The sequence below is a fragment of the Bufo bufo genome, chromosome 8 (assembly GCF_905171765.1).
Source record: "Bufo bufo chromosome 8, aBufBuf1.1, whole genome shotgun sequence".
Classification (NCBI taxonomy): Eukaryota; Metazoa; Chordata; class Amphibia; order Anura; family Bufonidae; genus Bufo; species Bufo bufo.
This window is the reverse complement of record NC_053396.1, coordinates 57,362,917-57,382,726: the sequence shown is the minus strand read 5'-3', so window position 1 is coordinate 57,382,726 and position 19,810 is coordinate 57,362,917. Positions and strand designations below refer to the sequence as shown.

Sequence of the window (19,810 nt, the reverse complement as noted above, 5' to 3'; positions counted from 1 at the left end):
GCAGGATGAATTCTGAAGTGTTTCGGGCAATATTATCTGCTCATATTCAGCCAAATGCTTCAGAACTCATTGGACGGCGCTTCACAGTGCAGATGGACAATGACCCAAAGCATACTGCAAAAGCAACCAAAGAGTTTTTTAAGGGAAAGAAGTGGAATGTTATGCTATGGTCAAGTCGAGCACCTGACCTGAATCTGATTGAGCATTTCACTTGCTGAAGTCAAAACGGAAGGGAAAATGCCCCAAGAACAAGCAGGAACTGAAAACAGTTGCACTATAGGCCTGGCAGAGCACCACCAGGGATGAAACCCAGCATCTGGTGATGTCTATACGTTCCAGACTTCAGGCTGTGATTGACTGCAAAGGATTTGCAACCAAGTATTAAAAAGTGAAAGTTTGAATTATGATTATTATTTTGTCCTATTACTTTTGGTTCCTTAACAAGTGGGAGGCACATATGCAAACTGTTGTAATTCCTACACCGTTCACCTGATTTTGATGTAAATACCCTCAAATTAAAGCTGACAGTCTGCAGTTAAAGCACATCTTGTTCGTTTCATTTCAAATCCATTGTGGTGGTGTATAGAGCCAAAAATTTTAGAATTGTGTCGATGTCCCAATATTTATGGACCTGACTGTATATTTATCTAAAAGTGTTCATAAGGACGCATACCCATAACACCATATTCAATTTGTTAGTTTGTTGCAGAAATGCATCAAAGCCCCAGTGAAAATTCTGTGTTCACAGTCATGTCCTATGTGGCTATACCCTCATTGTTCACATTCTACATATTAGAAATAGTACAAATTTGAAAATACTCACAGCTTCCAAATTTTAGTGGACAGGCGTGAACATCCATGGGGAAATCTTCAAGGTGCATTGTGCATTCAGCGTGAATTGTAAGCCTGAAATAAAAAAATAAGCTAATATTTCAGTTTTTTTTATTATTCATTCAGTAATTATTATACTATAGTATTTTATTATACTTTTAATCAATGTATAGTGCTTGAAAATCAAGAGCTGGCCATAGACACTTTAATTTTATAAGAACTGGTAAGTTACTTATAAGTATTCAAATACTTTTTAATACATTTTTGACATTTCTAATTTAGTATCAAATGGTCAAACTTCATTAAAGTTAATATTAAATAATGCCATAAAACAATAGAACTTGAAAAATAACAGTGGTTTGCTTGCAGATCAGAATCACAGAATCAATGTATGCCCTCCTCATTACAAAATTATATCAATCAAGTTCTAATTTTTTCCTACAAAGAAATATAGCATAGGATATGAGAAGAATGAGGCAAGAACATCCATGGAGCCCATACACTCAAGCCTGTAATGTTTTATATATGCAAAATGACTACTGGCACCTAAAAGTAGAATTGTTACACACGTTCTGTTAAGAAAAAATTTATTCTGCTTCACTCAGACAAATTTTAAACAAAGTCTACGTCACTGTGCAGTACAACGAAATTATATTCCATGTGGATCCCTCCATACTATGAACCTAATGGTATTTTGCTTTCAAAATATATTAGGGTTAAAACCAGATGGGGCAAACATAGTGGATGGATCAAACATGGCTGCTGGTCTATTACCATAAGGGACAGGAGCCTGAAAACTAGATGCCACATGTAATATGGTGACCAAATGGGCTGTTGCTGACATGGGATAACTGTATATGAAGGGTTAAAAGTCTGAGATCGCCATTACCACCAGTTGTGAATTTTAGTGCCTGGTGGCCACAGAGCCCGCTAAATGTGCCGCCGCCAATGTAAATATAGTAGGGAAAGGGTTAATTTCCAAGCTTTCACACTGAGAGGCTTGGTTATACCTGATTTATAGCAATTTATGACAAATTAATTCATAACTAATCAAATTTCTTGTGGAAGTTCGGCAAATCGGACAAATCAAATTTTTCAAGACTTCACTCATCTCTAGTAACAACTGTACAATACATTTACAATAGCATGAGTTTAAAGCCCAGCCAGCACCATGTGCTATACATGTACAAAATGTGTTTGTTAATATTAAACATTGACAATGAATAATGGAAGATTATGAATTGAAAACCATAATGCAAACAGATCGGCAGCTCTGCAGTACAGCATGTACAAAACAAATCACCTCATGGTATAAAGTAGTGTCCCATTGTACGTAAGTCTCAGTAGCTTGTTAGGTGTGGTCATGTTGTGTGCCACAGATTTCTTTCCATTGTGAAAGAAGGTGTCGGGAGTCCAAATCTTGCTTGCCAATAGATTATTCAGCGGCAGAGTTTTTATTGGTCCATCAAATTTCAATCTCTCATCCAGCCAACTCTGTCTAAAGAACACATCTATCGTATATTCCTATAAAATAATAATAATAATAATAATAATAATAATAATAAAAAAAAAATATATATATATATTATGACATGCAGGTAAAACAAAATACAGGTGAAACTCGAAAAATTAGAATATCGTGCAAAAGTCAATTTATTTCAGTAATGCAAATTAAAAGGAATTGCAATAATGCAGCTTAAAATTAGAATTTTGTTAAAAGGTTCAATATTCTAGGCTCAAAGTGTCACACTCTAGTCAGCTAATTAATCCATATCCCCTGAGCAAAGGGTACCTCAAAATTGTGACTTTGGGGTTTCATAAGCTATAAGCTATAATCATCCAAATTCTAACAAATAAAGGCTTGAAATATCTCGCTTTGCATGTAATGAGTCTATCTCATATGATAGTTTCATCTTTTAAGTTGCATTACTTAAATAAATGAACTTTGCACGATATTTTAATTTTTAGAGTTTCACCTGTAGAATGAATCTGAAGTTTTCTACATATGTAATATATCGTATTAAACCTATTGCATGTTTTTTTCAGTTTTTTTTTCTTCAATTACAATTGTGTAACAATAGCGTATACAGATGCATCTCAATAAATTAGAATATCATTGAAAAGTTATTTTATTTCAGTAACTCAATTCAAAAAGTGAAACTCATATATTATATAGAATCATTACATACTGTACAGAGTTATGTATTTCAAGCGTTTATTTCTTTTAATGTTGATCATTATGGCTTACAGCTAATGGAAAAAACACCAGAACAAGGAATAGATAGTATACGTTCCTAATAATTTATGTCTCAAAAGCCTGACTAGAACGTTAAAATAAAAATAAAAATTTTATTAGGTGCTCAAATATAAAAGGATAATGGGGTGTGAACCCACTTAATTCTTACACACAGGCACTAGAGAGGCATATATAGGACTAAGGTGGTGAAACTCTCATCTAGAGCCACCATCAGTCACAGCAATAGTCATACCACTGTACCAGTAGTAAACTGCCAAACAGCAGAATATATGCCTACAATTAACAATGCTACTAATGTGTAATCAGGGACAGAAAATGCGGAACCCAGATCTGCCAGCCAATATAAAATATATACCAGCAGATAATGGGTGACCACAAAAATATAGGCGTCAAATCAGGTCACAGCCTAGCATTATCCAGCCTGGTAATTGTAATGGCCAGCTGGTTATAGTAAATCGCTTTGCCTGACGTAACCCAGCCTGGTACTAGTAATGACCAGCTGGTCAACGCATGTGGCTCTCACAGCCTAATGTTATCCAGCCTGGTAATTAATGATGGACGAACATCGGCTGGGGCGGTTCGCGATCGCGATTAAATGTTCGCGAACCGCAAGTTCATGGCGGGTCCCATTCACTTTAATGGCAGGTGAACCTGAAAAACCTTCAGCTCATATTTGCAGCCACCAAATAATTACAAGAAGTGCACAAATCGTCCCACAACATGGACAGTGACATACCAGAGGGGGATCAATGGCAAAAATTCCCACAAAAAAACGGTATTTTAATCAGAGGCCATTTTTATGCGTCTTAAATTGAAACTCTCAAAAATGTGCCCTGCTGGAGCCTTGAAAATTTTTATTTTAGGCCATGGGAGTACAGGCCCCAAACATTAGGCATTCACTGGACAGAAAACATCAATTGATTATGTGGCTGGAGGTATATTAGACGGTCATTGGATATCAATTTTACTGCAGGCCAGTGGAGTACAGGCCCCACAAATTATTCATTCAATGTACAAAAAAGAACAAGCTTTGTCTTCTTCTCATTGTCTGTCACTAGTAGAGGCCTAAGCATGGCAGGCAGGTTCCCCCAGATGTATCTTGCTGAATGAGCAGCCAATACCGCACTTGCATCAATCTTGACAGGATTCGGCTCCAGGTGGAGAGCAATATTTTTTTTTTTTATGCTTTCTCCATCGCAACACTACGTCATTGATCAAACAGAAGACTGTCCGATTCTCTCCTGTCTTACGCAACATTTAATTTTTATTATTAAATTTATTAAATATTTTAACATTAATTTTATTAAACCAAAACTTGATTAAAATTATAAGAAAGTATACTTAAATTTGCCAAACCTGGCCTAATAACTCAAGTATGAACTCTGCCTTATAGATCGATGTTACACCTTTGTCAGCTGATTCCACATAGATGTCTACAGAACCTGTTATATTACCCAATTATACAAATAGAGCCCCCCTGACAGAGTGGAGAGGGTGTCAGCAGTAAGTTTGTGTTGACGTAACTGATTAATTTGCCCTTCCCCTAATCCGTCAGTATACCCAACAATAACCCACAAAAAATGGATCCCGTCTTTGGAGCATCCGCCTTCACTCGGTCAGCATTTGCTCAGTAGTGCTAATGCCAATAAAAACAAGAGTGGATCTAAAACACGTAAAATGGAATATTTGCATGTCTTCTGTGTTTTGTACCCACTCCTGCTTTTGTCTACCAAATCATAAGCCAATTCTGATGGGACTTTACAGCTGCTACACAGACAGGATCTGTTGTGCGTCTCATTTTTCCTTCCTTCTGACAGATCAGAAGAAAGGTCAAATAAATGATGATGTCAGCCAGGCCGTAAGCCAAAATAGGGGCCCAGTCATGAAGTGGGGAGGGTGTGAACAGCATGAAGTCCACAGAGTGTCCCTATGACAGAGTGGTGAGGTGGAAGCAGCATGAGGAGACCACACAGTGGCCCAATGACAAAGTCTGGAGGTGGCGGCAGCATCAGAAGGCCACAGAGTGGCACAATGACAGTGTAAAGGTGGCAGCAGTATGAGGAGGCCAACGAGTGGCACAATCACAGAGTATGTAGTTGGCAGCAGTATGTGGAGGCCAGCAAGTGGCCAGGTTACATAGTGTGGAGATGCAAGCAGCAGCAGCAGCATGATACAACAGAGTGGCACTGTGACATAGCGTGGACATGGCAGCATCAGCAGGCCACAGAGTGCCAAGGTGAAAGTGTGGAGGTGGGTGACAATAATAGTACTCGCTGAAGATGGTGGGTGAAAGAAGGAGCACTTGGCATTAGATGTTTGGCATCAGGCGGGTAACAGCATCAGAATAGTAGCTGAGGCAGGTAGCCAGAAGAAAACGGTCTCTTTTGTCAAAATGTTGGTGTAGCACCATGGATGATCTAGTCTGATGCATCAGGCATTGTTGTGTTGAAATCCTGGCTGATCCATGCCTGATTCATCTTGATGCAGTGTCCCACTATGTGCTATATGTGGGCACTTTAAACTCTTGCTAAATGTCATATCTAATGTATTGTGGTATCATGCTTTGGTTCCCTTCAACAGGCAGTATCATTTACCTTTATTCGCTCCTACGTGGTGCAGGAACCACTTAGATATATAGCTGGGGGGGGGGGTAAAGTTAGTGTGTCCGATGTTAATGAAGAGATGAGGAAGTTAATGGAGGAGGTGGAAATTTTTAAAAAAATTAGTTTTTAAATAATTCACAAACATTTTTACCGCATATAAGTGCACCGAATACAAGTTTTTTTTCCACCAAAATATTTCAAATGAGATTTTAGCGCATATCAGTGCAGCGCTTAACGCTGAATACAAGATTTTTTGCCACCCAAATATTTCAAAAGAGATTTTAGCGCATATCAGTGCAGCACTTAACGCTGAATACAAGATTTTTTGCCACCCAAATATTTCAAAAGAGATTTTAGCGCATATCGGTGCTGTGCTTAACGCAGAATACAAGATTTTTTCTGAAGTGAACAGGATGTAGCAGAGGAAGTAGGTCCGCGCTGGAAGAGCGAGATGCAGACCTCGTGTGGTTTCTGTGCTGCAGAAAAGTCCCCGTAGTGTTCAGTAAGCAATACCGTAGATAGAAGCGGGCTGGTGTGAATTATTTTTCATTTTTGTGCAGTGTTAGTGCATAGTGTATTCACCTGAATTGGTGTGCCGCACTTATGGATGTCGTAACGTAAGTACGCAGTGTGTGAAACGTAAATACAAAATTTTAACACAACGAATTTCAGTCCATACCGCAAAAAGGACTATCCCACATATAACTGCAGAGCTGAACGCTGAATATATCTTGATTTTTGTACAGAAATACGCCACTAAAGGCTTTACCTCATATAACTGCAACAGTGAAAGCTGAATATATTTTTATTTTTCTACTGATATACGGCAATAAATGTTTTTCAAGATATAAGTGCAGCAGCGAATGGCGAATATATATTTCTTTTTCTACTGCTATACGCCAGTAAAGGCTTTACCAGAAATAACTGCAGAAGTAAACTGAAAATGTATTTTTCTTGTTGGACTGAAATAGGCCACTATATGAATTCACCAGCAGTGCGTATGTATTTTTATTTTTTTAATGAAATAAGCCCCTATACTCTTTCACCAGAAATGAATGCAACCGTGCAGTGCGTTTAAATGCTTTGTGTATTACTGAAATACCGCCCTATGCTCTTTCACAAGAAATTACTGCAAATGATTTTAGCATAAATAACACCCCTGCTTCAATACATTTTTTTGGGTGGCAACTGGTACGTATATCACACTAATAGAAATTATTTGTTCCAATGGCGTTTGTCACTCTGTGTAGCTGGGGTAACACAGCTAAACCGCAAACAAATGCTGCACTACCCAAATGCACTATATAGAAAGGATATAATTGGTATATAACACCCCTGCCTCAATCAGTTTTTTTGGGGGGCAACTGGTAAATCACACCAGTAGAAATTATTTGTTCCAATAGTGTTTGGCAATCTGTGTGGCTGCAGTATCGCAGCAGAACCGCACACAACTGCTGCACAATGTGATGGCCTTACGGTTCGCTCGGCGGTCGGTTCGCGGCGAACTTTGCTCGTTCGCGATTCGCCGAACATGCGAACATATGGCAATATTCGTGCCTGCCATATTCTTTTACATTGTGAAGAACTTTGACCCATGACACATCCATCAGGTGGTACAGGACAGCCAATTGAGACATTTCAGCACATGGACATACCCCCTACCTTATAAATAGACCCTATCTGGCCGCCATTTTACATTCAGTCTTTTGTCAGTGTAGGGAGAGGTTGCTGTGTGGAACAGGGACAGACTGTTAGGGACAAAAACGCTAGTAAATAGGGCAACAAAAGTCCTTTTAAGGACTGGTATAGGTGTACTATTGATAGGTGTGCAGTACAGAGGGGTGTAATACACTTATAATATACTTTCTAACATATAAAGCATATTATTGTGGATTTGTATTGTGCAGCAGTGGTGAGCGGTTCTGCAGCAATACTGCAGCTACACAGAGTGACAAATGAAATTAGAAAAAATTATTATAACTGGTGTGATATACCAGTCGCCCCCCCAAAAAACTGATAGAAGCGTGGTGTTATATACCAATAATATACTTTCTATATAGTGCATTTGGGTACTGCAGCATTTGTTTGCTGTTTTGCTGCGTTCCCTCTGCTACACACAGTGACAAACGGTATTGGAAAAAATAATTATAACTGGTGTGCGCATGCGCGTACGTGAAAATTATATTGCCGATATTTCGCATTGAAAAAAAATAATGAATGGAGATCGCAAATTCGAATAATACATCTGGTATGTCACTGTTCATGTTGTGGGACTATTTGTGCACTTCTAGTAATTATTTATTGGCTGCAAATATGAGCTGAAGGTTTTTCAGGTTCGCCTGCCATTAAAATGAATGGGACCCGCTGCGAACTTGCGGTTCGCGAACATTTGATCGCGTTCGCGAACCGTCCCGGCAGATGACGGTCCATCACTATTGCACAATACAATTGCACTATAATATACTTTCTATGTTAGAAAGTATATTATAAGTATATCACACTCCTCAGTCAGTCACACCTATCGATGGCACACCTATACCAGTCCTTAAAAGGACTTTTGTGGCCCTATTAGCCAGCGTTTGGTGTCACTAACAGCCTGTCCCTCCTCCACACAGCAACCTCTCACTACACTGGCAAAAGACTGAATGTAAAATGGCAGCCAGATCAGGTCTATTTATAAGGTAGGGGGTATGTCCATGTGCTGAAACGTCTCAATTGGCTGTCCTGTACCACCTGATGGATTTGTCATGGGTCAAAGTTGTTCACAATGGAAAATAATATGGCGGGCGCGAATATCGCCATATGTTCGCCCGTTCGGCGAGCAGCGAACAAGCAAAGTTCGCCGCGAACCAACTGCCGGGCGAACCGCAAGGCCATCTCTACTGGTAATTATGATAGCCAGCTGGTTATAGCAGATGGCATTTCCTGACGTAACACAGCCTGGTACTACAAAAAATTTAGACTAACACATTCATATTCATAGTCATAGGTGCATATCCATAAATAAAGCAAACATGGTTGATAAAAAAAATGGCTGCACAACTTTACACATACAAACAATAGAGCTGAGAAATGGGGATCATTCTAAATTAAAGTGGTATTATACCTACTATAAATGAAAAAATGAAAGCTCTTTTATCAAACATGTTTGCTTTATGGATATGCACCTGTTAGATACCCATCTGCGGAAGCCACCTTGATGCCTGGTAGGTGGGCCTGACATAAGTTTGATCAAAATGTGCGCTAAGAGCTTCCATTTTTTCATTTATAGTAGGTATAATACCACTTTAATTTAGAATGATCCCCATTTCTCAACTCTATTGTTTGTATGTGTAAAGTTGTGCAGCCATTTTTTTTATCAACCATGTTTGCTTTATGGATATGTACATGTGACTATGAATATGAATGTGCTAGTCTAAATTTCTTGTAGCATATATTGAGGGTAGCACCTCTTTTAGACTGAGCAACGCCCATCTGCCTGGGGCTTCTGAGCAGAGTACAAATGTAGCTGGTTCCTACACTACCCTGAAAATGTAGGCTTAGGTAAGTCCAAGAGAGGTGGTAAATTAGTTTAAGTACCTGTCTGCGGAAGCCACTTTGATGCCTGGTATATGGGCCCGACACAAGTTTGATCAAAATGTGCTTCTATTTTTTCATTTATAGTAGGTATAATACCACTTTAATTTAGAATGATCCCCATTTCTCAGCTCTATTGTTTGTATGTGTAAAGTTGTGCAGCCATTTTTTGTACTAGTAATGACCAGCTGGTTAATACAGTATATGCGGCTGGACGCGTTTCTGTGGAAATAGAAGACTATCTCACTTCATCAGGAGCACCACAGATCTCAGAACACCTGCCTAGCAATTACAACTAAAGTTCAGACACTATCATGTGTACTAGTTGCTCTGGTGTGAGCATCGGCATTTACACAGGACACCTGCCTAACATTTACATCTAAGGTCTAGATGCAGTCATGTGTGATGACTGCTCTGATGTGAGCATTGGCGATATAATGGCCGCGCGAGGCCACGCAGACGCCGAGATTAAATATACTTGCACCCCGCCCCTATGGGCATGGCTATGTCTTTCCCAGCCTATCGGAACATTGCACGTATGGCACTGACAGGCTGCGAGAAACACAGACAACTGTAGGCCCCGTGGGGAAGCGCGACAGCGCTACAATAACAGGGGGACATAATGCGGCGGACACTCATGGGATATTAGTAAAGAGGAGACCAGAGATGATCGCGAGGAGGGATAGATGAGGGGGGGTTTAGACAATACCCCTCCTGCGTCCCAATACATGTTGAGAAACAAGAAGTGACCCCCAAACAGTACTCATCTGCCAAAAAAGACGACCTACAAGTAGTAAATCTATAATCCCGTACCTTATCCGAGATTGAAATGCAAGTTCTCCGGAAGGGTCTCTCTTTTGTTCCCATCCAGAGATTTGATCCATTTGGATGGGTCAAAGATCTCCACCTCCTCGCTCGCAAACTTAAATGGAGAAAGATGCGAAGAGCTGGGGATCGAGGAAGAAGACCTACCTGATGTACAGATTCTGGCTGACCTTTTTACTGAAGGCCAGCGGGATCCAGGTGATGGTCCATTTACAACTTTACGCTTACCATCCAAAAAGCTCCCTCCTATTGGTGACAGTACTCCAATAGATACTTTTGTGACAGTCGTTACTAACAAACTCCACTCCCTTGAATTACATCTGTGCGGGGCAGATAATTTAGAACACTCGGAAAGAGAGGCTCTTAAAGTACTCCAACAGGACAGTACGATCGTTATCAAGCCGTCCAATAAAGGGCAACATTGTGGTTTTAGGGCATGAACAATACCAAGATATGTGTAGAAAGATTCTTAGTGATAAACAAGCATATAGGCACCTGCACTCTGACCCCACACCGCTTTTTAAAAATGAACTATCGGTGATTTTGAATAAGGCCCAAGTGCTGAATCTTATCAGCAAAACTGAGCTGGCTCTTTTACCAGTGTACAAAGTCACAGCCGCCTTTTATGGTTTGCCCAAGTTCCACAAAGGATGTCTTTAAAAGGCAGACCAATTGTGTCCAGCTTTGGAAGTTTAACCGCTAACATCAGCACATACGTTGATACGATTTTGAGACATTTTGTGACCAGTCTGCCTTCCTATGCAAGGGACACGATGGACGTTTTAGGTTGCCTAAATGATATCCAATGTGATATGGGCAAATTTCTCTCCAGCTTGGATGTTGAGGCCCTCTACAGCTGTATTTGACATGATATGGACTGCAGAGCGGTACTCACCATCCTTCAATAGGGGTGCATCTCAAATGACATAACCAATTTCTCATGGACCTTTTACAATTCCCTTTGTTACACAATATTTTTCTGTTTGATAGACAGATCTTCCACGAGCTCAGAGGAGTGGCAATGGAGAGCCCGTGTGCCCCAACTTTTGCCAATCTCTACCTGGGCTGGTGGGAGATAGAGATGTCCCGAACTATTCGCCGGCGAATAGTTCCCTGCGAACATAGCTTGTTTGCAGGGAATATGCTGATACAGGTGATACAGGGAAACAGGGGAGAGCGCAGCTTTAGTTAAACTTATTAACATGTTAAGGATTACGGTCTAGAAATACTTCGGTGAGCAGAGGGCCGGTGTATTGGGGGACACTGTTATGAGGGGGATCTGTGGATGACACATATATAGCAGTGTCATCCGCAGCTCCCCCCCATAACAGTGCCATCAACAGATCCCCCTCCCCATAACAATGCCATCCACAGATCCCCCATAACAGTGCCATCCACAGATCCCCCATAACAGTACCATCCACAGATCCCCCATAACAGTACCATCCACAGATCCCCCATAACAGTGTCATTCACAGATCCCCCACAACAGTGCCATCCACAGATCCCCAACATGACAGTGCGTCATCCACAGATCCCCCATAATAGTGTCATGAACAGACCACCATTAGTTCAAAACCCACCAAAAGCACACATTTGGGTTAAAAAAAATTATTTTCTTATTTTCATCCTCAAAAACCTAGGTGCGTCTTATAGGCCAGTGCGTCTTATAGGGCGAAAAATACGGTATATTTTTTCCATCATTTTCAATACTTTTTATATAGAGGGTGTCTGCAGTGACTAGTGACACCTGACCAATACCTTCTGTGTGTCAGGGCCAGAAATTGGAGAAATATAACTGAAAATTACTATATTTTTTCCATCATTTTCAATAATTTTCATATAAAGGGTGTCTGCAGTTACTAGTGACATTTGTCCAACTCCTTCTGTGTGTTAGGACCAGAGATTGGAGAAATATAACTGAAAATTACTATATTTTTTCCATCATTTTTATAACTTTTTATATAGAAGGTGTCAGCAGTGACTTGTGACATCTGTATTATACCTTCTGTGTATCAGGGCCAGAGATTGGAGAAATATAACTGAAAATTACTATATTTTTTCCATCATTTTCAATAATTTTCATATAGAGGGTGTCTGCAGTGACTAGTGACACCTGTATTATACCTTTTGTGTACCAGGGCCAGAGATTAGAGAAATATAAATGAAAATTACTATATTTTTTCCATCATTTTCAATAATTTTCATATAGAGGGTGTCTGCAGTTACTAGTGACATCTGTTTAATACCTTCTGTGTGTCAGGGCCAGAGTGTCACCGCCAGCTCTGTGAGAAGATCTGGCAGACGTTCTTCTCTACCTGTTGTATGATGTTCTTTGTTTTGGTTTCACTTTCTCATCTCCTTTCCTTCTCCCAGCTGTCATCTATTTGCACTGATTGTCTCCCTTTATATTCCCTCCCATACTGCCTCACTTTGCAGTTTATACTTCTTCCTGGATTGTGTTCACTGCTGGAGGCTGCTTCTCCTGATTCCTCAGATAAGTCTGTTTCCTTTATTTGTATTTCTTGCTGGCTTGATTGTAGGTGACCCTGACTCCGTCCGTATTAAGTGCAGGGAGCCGGTGGTTGTGTCCCCTCACTATTATAGGGTTTTCAGGTGTCACATAGTATAAGGTATGAGGGCATGCAATCGTCTACAATAAAGATCTTTGCATGGGCATAGCAGTCAGGGAGACCCCTAGGGGTTTTATAGGGCTCACCCATATGCTCCTTAGCTTGGGATCAAGCCAGTCGGATGTTTATTTATAAGTTCCAGCTTTCTGCAACACCATCCGTGACACAGAGATTAAAGAAATATAACTGAAAAATACAAAATTTTTTGCATCATTTAAAAAAAAAAATCCTATAGAGGGTGTCTGCAGTGACTAGTGACAGCTGTCCAATACCTTCTGTGTGTCAGGGCCAGAAATTGGAGAAATATAACTGAAAATTACCATATTTTTTCCATCATTTTCAATACTTTTTATATAGAGGGTGTCTGCAGTGACTAGTGACATTTGTCCAATACCTTCTGTGTGTCAGGGCCAGAAATTGGAGAAATATAACTGAAAATTACCATATTTTTTCCATCATTTTCAATACTTTTTATATAGAGGGTGTCTGCAGTGACTAGTGACACCTGTCCAATACCTTCTGTGTGTCAGTGACAGAGATTGGAGAAATATAACTGAAAAATACAATATTTTTTGCATCATTTTAAATAATTTTCATATAGACGGTGTCTGCAGTTACTAGTGACATCTGTCCAATTCCTTTTGTGTGTCAGGGCCAGCAATTAGAGAAATATAACTAAAAATTACCATATTTTTTCCATCATTTTCAATACTTTTTATATAGAGGGTGTCTGCAGTGACTAGTGACACCTGTCCAATACCTTCTGTGTGTCAGTGACAGAGATTGGAGAAATATAACTGAAAAATACAATATTTTTTGCATCATTTTAAATAATTTTTATATAGAGGGTGTCTGCAGTGACTAGTGACATCTGTATTATACCTTCTGTGTATCAGGGCCATATATTGGAGAAATATAACTGAAAATTACTATATTTTTTCCTTCATTTTCAATACTTTTTATATAGAGGGTGTATCACCACCAGTTCTGTGAGAAGGTCTGACAGACGTTCTTCTCTACCTCTTGTATGATGTTCTTTGTTTTGGTTTCACTTTGTCATCTCCTTTTCTTCGGCCAGGTGTCACTTATTTAGACTAATCGACTTCCTTTATATTCCCTCCCATACTGCCTCACTTTGCGGTTTATACTACTTCCTGGATGAAGTGTTCACTGCTGGAGGCTGCTGCTGCTGTTTGCTCAGATAAGTCTTTTCCTTTATTGTGTTTCATTGCTGGCTTGATTCTAGGTGACCCTGACTCCGTCCGTATTAAGTGCAGGGAGCCGGTGGTCGTGTCCCCTCACTAGTATAGGGTTTTCAGGTGTCACACAGCCATAGGTACTAGTGTTGATCACGAATATTCGAATCTCGAATTTTTATCGCGAATATAGGTACTTCGAAAATTAGTGAATATTTTGAATATAGTTATATATATTCGTAATTTCGAATATTCAAATTTTTTTCCCCTTTTTTTTTTTTAAATCAGTACACATGATCCCTCCCTGCTTCTAGCTTGTGGGCCAATAAAAAGGCTGCAATATACTTGACTTTAGGAGTAGTAGTGTTTGCAAATTTTGCTCTATATTAGTTTTTTTTCGAATATTCGCTATATTGCTATATATTCTTGTTTTAGAATATTACGAATATTCGCAAAAACGAAGTTATAGCAATATAGCAAATATTCGAAAAAAAATCGAATATAGAGCAATTTAGCCAATATAGTACCATAATCTTCTTTGTCTAATAATTGTAAGTTGAAAAATTCGCAATAAAAAATTTGAATCCGAAAATTTGAATTACGAAAATTCGCATATTACACAATCATTACCTTGCCGATTTTTCGAGTTAAAAAAATCGTGAATTTTCGAATTTGAGAATATTCGACGAATATTCTACAAAATATTCGCGAAATATCGCGAATTCGAATATGACCCCTGCCGCTCATCACTATTAGGTACGTGGGCATGCAATCGTCTACCATTGAGACCCTTGCATGTGCATAGCAGTCAGGGAGAACTTTTAGGGTTTAAAGGGTTTACCTATATGCTCCTTAGTTTGGGATCAAGCCAGTCGGTCGTTTATTTATAAGTTCCAGTTATCTGCAACTTCATCCGTGACATTATAAACCGCCTAAACCATCTTAAGCATGGATCCGGTTTAAACCTTGATTGACCGCATGCAAGGTCTTTCGCTGGAGGTAGCAGATCTCCGTAAAATTGTGTCTCAGTTTCAGGTGACTGGTTCTGCTGGCGTTCATGGAGTTTGTTCCGAGCCTAAGATCTTGCTTCCGGATACGTTCTCCGGGGGTAGTGAGAATTTTGTTCGCTTTAGAGAGGCTTGCAAACTCCATTTTCGCCTACTTCCCCATTCCTCTGGTGATTAGGAGCAGAGGGTGAGGATCATCATTTCGCTGCTCAGGGATAACGCTCAGTCTTGGGCCTTTTTGCTGCCGGTGGGGGCATGGCCCCTCCGATAGGTGGATGAATTTTTTGTAGCCCTGGGGCAGATATATGATGCCCCGGATCGTATTGTTCTGGCTGAATCTAAACCTGCGTCTTTTATGCCAGGGTAAACAGTCCGCAGAGATATATTGTTCTGAATTTCGGAGATGGGCAGCTGACACTGGTTGGAATGATGCTGCTCTCCGAAGTCAATTTTGCCATGGTCTTTCGGAAAGATTGAAAGATGCATTTGCTTTTCATGAGAGACCAGCGTCGTTAGAGTCTGCCATGTGTCTCTAGCTGTTCGTATTGACAGGCGTCTGAGAGAGAGAGAGGAGACTACTCTTTCCTGTCATATTCAGCCCAAGGACAGTGGGGCTGTCTCATTCAGTGCGCAGGGGTCTCAGTCTGTCTCAATCCCCTCTGAGGAGGAGGCCATGCAGCTGGGTTTGCTTGCCTCTGATAGTAGAGGAGGGTTTGTTTCTGTTGTGGGGGTATAAATCATTTGACTAATGTTTGCCCCTCTAGGAGATTCATGGAGTTTTCTGAGGCTAATTAAAAAAACAAAACTCTAAACCCTCTAGAAACTTTCCATTTGCTACTATTGGCAAGGTTGATGCAGAAATTGAAGGTTTGCCATTTTCTTGTAGTTCCCATTTTCTCCTACCTGCCAGGGTGGCGCTAGACAGCAAGAACATTGTTTGTGAGATTTTTGTAGATAGTGGAACAGCTGTCAATCTCATTCATAATCAATTTGCAACAACGCATGGTTTCCAGGTGTGCACTTTGGAAAAGGATATACCTGTTTTTGCTATCGATTCCGCTCCACTTTCTCAAAGATCGTTAAAGGGCATAGTTCACAATATCCGTTTGACTGTGGGTGACGCATATGTTGAGGATATGTCATGTTTCATCTTAAGCGGATTACCTACTCCTCTAGAGTTGGGGCTACCCTGGCTCACTAAACATAACCCCACCATTGATTGGCAAGCAAGGCAAATAAATGGTTGTAGTGAGTTTTGCAGAGAAAATTGCCTCACGGCGTCTCTTTCAGAGGTTTCTACCAAGACTGTGCGATCTTTTCTCTCTGAATTTTCGGATGTGTTTTCCGAGAGTGGTGTCCAGGAGTTGCCCCCTCACCGGGAGTACGACTGCCCTATTAATCTCATCCCAGGCGCCAAGCTGCCAAAATCACGATTATACAATCTCTCCCAACCTGAAAGAGTCGCTATGCGTACTTATATCTCTGAGAGTCTGAGAAAGGGACACATCCGACCCTCGAAGTCACCTGTTGCCCCTGGGTTTTTTTTTGTTAAGAAAAAGATGCTTCTTTAAGACCTTGTCTGGATTTCAGGGAGCTGAACCGTATCACGATTCGTGACCCATATCCGCTTCCTCTGATCCCAGACCTGTTTAACCAGATTGTTGGGGCTAAAGTTTTTTCTAAGTTGGATTTAAGAGGGGCATACAACCTAGTCAGGGTCAGGGAAGGGGACGAATGGAAGACGGCCTTCAATACCCCTGAGGGTCATTTCGAGAATTTGGTTATGCCCTTTGGTTTGATGAATGCTCCGGCCGTCTTCCAACATTTTGTGAACAGCATTTTTCATCATTTAATGGGGAAATTTGTACTGGTGTATCTGGATGACATTTTTAATTTTTCTCCTGATTTCAAGACTCATCGGGACCACCTATGTCAAGTCTTGCTGATTCTGCGGGAGAATAAATTGTACGCTAAACTGGAAAAATGTGTGTTTACGGTTCCGGAGATTCAAATTCTTGGTTTTCTCTCCGCTTCTGGTTTTCGGATGGACCCTGAGAAGGTTCGCGCTGTGCTTGATTGGGAGCTTCCTGAGAATCAGAAGGCGCTGATGCGGTTTTGGGGTTTTGCCAATTATAACAGAAAGTTCATTTTGAATTATTCCTCTGTTATTAAGCCACTCACTGATATGACTAAAAAGGGGGTGGATTTTTCCTCGTGGTCGGTAGATGCGCTTAAAAACTTTTCTAGTATTAAAGAGTGTTTTGCTTCCGCTCCCATTTTGGTACAACCTGATGTCTCTCTACCTTTTATTGTTGAGGTGGATGCTTCTGAGGTGGGTGTGGCTGCGGTCTTATCTCAGGGTCCCTCTCCTGCCAAATGGCGACCGTGTGCCTTTTACTCAAGGAAACTCTCCTCTGCAGAGAGAAATTACGATGTGGGAGATAGGGAGTTGTTGGCCATCAAATTAGCTTTAGAGGAATAGCGCTATTGGTTAGAGGGAGCCAGACACCCTATTACCGTGTTTACCGACCATAAGAATCTGGCCTACTTGGAATCGGCCAAGCCTCTGAACCCGAGACAGGCCAGATGGTCTTTGTTCTTTTCTAGGTTTAATTTTGTTGTTACGTTCCTGCCTGGGGTTAAAAATGTGAAGGCGGATGCCCTGTCACAGTGTTTTCCGGGAGGGGGGAACTTTGAAGACCTGGGTCCCATTTTGGCTGATGGGCTGGTCGTATCTGCTCTTTATCCTGATTTGCAGGCAGAGGTTCAGGCAGCCCAGGCAGAGGCTCCTGATCTTGTCCTCCTGGGAGGTTGTTTGTGCCTCTCGCTTTACGACACAAGGTTTTTAAGGAGCACCACGATACTGTCCTTGCTGGGCACCCGGGGAGTAGAGCCACAGTGGATCTCATTGCTCTGAGATTCTGGTGGCCGGCTCTTTGTAAAATGGTTGAGGGTTTTGTGGCAGCCTGCGAGACCTGTGCTCGTGCCAAGGTCCCTCATTCACGGCCATCGGGTTCTCTCCTCCCGTTACCCATTCCTTCCCGTCCTTGGACGCATCTGTCGATGGACTTCATTACGGACCTGCCTCGTTCCTTGGGGAAGACTGTGATTCTGGTGGTAGTGGACCGTTTTAGCAAAATGGCGCATTTCATTACCTTTCCTGGGTTACCCAATGCTAAGACGCTGGCGCAAGCGTTTGTTGATCACATTATTAAATTGCATGGCATTCCTTCAGACATCGTTTCTGATAGGGGCACGCAATTTGTTTCCAGGTTCTGGAAGGCCTTCTGTTCTCGTTGTTGCGTTCGGTTGTCGTTCTCTTCTGCTTTTCACCCGCAGTGGAATGGTCAGACCGAACGCGTCAATCAGAATCTGGAGACATATCTGCGCTGTTTTGTGGTGGAGAATCAGGAGGATTAGTATTCTTTTTTGTCCCTTGCTGAGTTTGCTTTAAATAATCGTTGCCAGGAGTCCTCTGATAAGTCACCATTTTTTGGTGCATATGGGTTTCATCTGCAGTTTGGGACATTCTCTGGAGAGGGGTCTTCTGGTTTACCTGATGAGGAGAGATTTTCCTCGTCTTTGTCATTTATTTGGCAAAAGATTCAGGGTAATCTAAAGAGGATGAGTGAGAGATATAAGCGTGTGGCGGATAAGAGACGTGTGCCTGGTCCGGACCTGAATGTGGGTGATTTGGTGTGGTTGTCTACAAAGAATATCAAACTGAAGGTTCCCTCCTGGAAGTTGGGTCCTAAGTTTATTGGGCCTTACAATATATTGTCCGTCATCAATCCCGTTGCCTTCCGTCTTGATCTTCCTCAGACTTGGAAGATCCATAATGTTTTTCACAGGTCCCTCTTTGCCTCCTCCTCCGATTTTTGTTGATGGTAATCTTGAATATCAGGTTTCTAGGATTGTGGATTCTCGCATTATCCGCAGTTCTATTCAGTACCTCGTTCATTGGGAGAGTTATGGTCCTGAGGATGTGGGTCCCAGTGGCGGACATTAAGGCCACTTGTCTCATCAGGGCTTTCCATAGGTCTCATCCTGAGAAGGTGGGCTCTGAGTGTCCGGAGTCCACCCGTAGAGGGAGGGGTACTGTCACTGCCAGTTCTGTGAGAAGGTCTGACAGACGTTCTTCTCTACCTCTTGTATGACATTTTTTGTTTTGGTTTCACTTTGTCATCTCCTTTTCTTCTGCCAGGTGTCACTTATTTAGACTAATCATCTTCCTTTATAGTCCCTCCCATACTGCCTCACTTTGCGGTTTATACTACTTCCTGGATGAAGTGTTCACTGCTGGAGGCTGCTGCTGCTGTTTGCTCAGATAAGTATTTTCCTTTATTGTGTTTCCTTGCTGGCTTGATTCTAGGTGACCCTGACTCCATCCGTATTAATTGCAGGGAGCCGGTGGTCGTGTCCCCTCACTAGTATAGGGTTTACAGGAGTCACACAGTCTTAGGTACGTGGGCATGCAATCGTCTACCATTGAGACCCTTGCATGTGCATAGCAGTCAGGGAGAGCTCTTAGGGTTTTAAAGGGCTCACTTATATGCTCCTTAGTTTGGGATCAAGCCAGTCGGTCGTTTATTTATAAGTTCCAGCTATTTGCAACTTCATTCATGACAAGGTGTCTGCAGTGACTAGTGACATCTGTATTATTCCTTCTGTGTGTCAGGACCAGAGATTGGAGAAATATAAGTTAAAATTAATATACATTTTCCATCATTTTCAATAATTTTTCATATAGAGGGTTTCTGCAGTGACTAGTCACATCTGTTTTATACCTTCTGTGTATTAGAACCAGAGATTTTTATTACTTTTTATATAGAAGGTGTCAGCAGTGATTTCTGACATCTGTATTATACCTTCTGTGTATCAG

The 19,810-nt window shown here is 41.1% G+C and overlaps 1 protein-coding gene across 4 annotated transcripts in view; it reads right to left on the bottom strand.

Moving 5' to 3' along the window:
- Nucleotides 1-19,810, bottom strand: part of GABRA3 (gamma-aminobutyric acid type A receptor subunit alpha3) — a 487,939-nt gene that overhangs the window by 224,636 nt on the left and 243,493 nt on the right. For all 4 annotated transcript variants that reach the window (XM_040405233.1, XM_040405234.1, XM_040405237.1 and 1 more), the window contains 2 exons: nucleotides 2,135-2,355; nucleotides 824-906 (listed from right to left, as the gene is read on the bottom strand). In XM_040405233.1, the coding sequence (XP_040261167.1) occupies nucleotides 824-906; nucleotides 2,135-2,355 (304 nt within the window). The remainder of the gene's footprint in view (nucleotides 1-823; nucleotides 907-2,134; nucleotides 2,356-19,810) is intronic.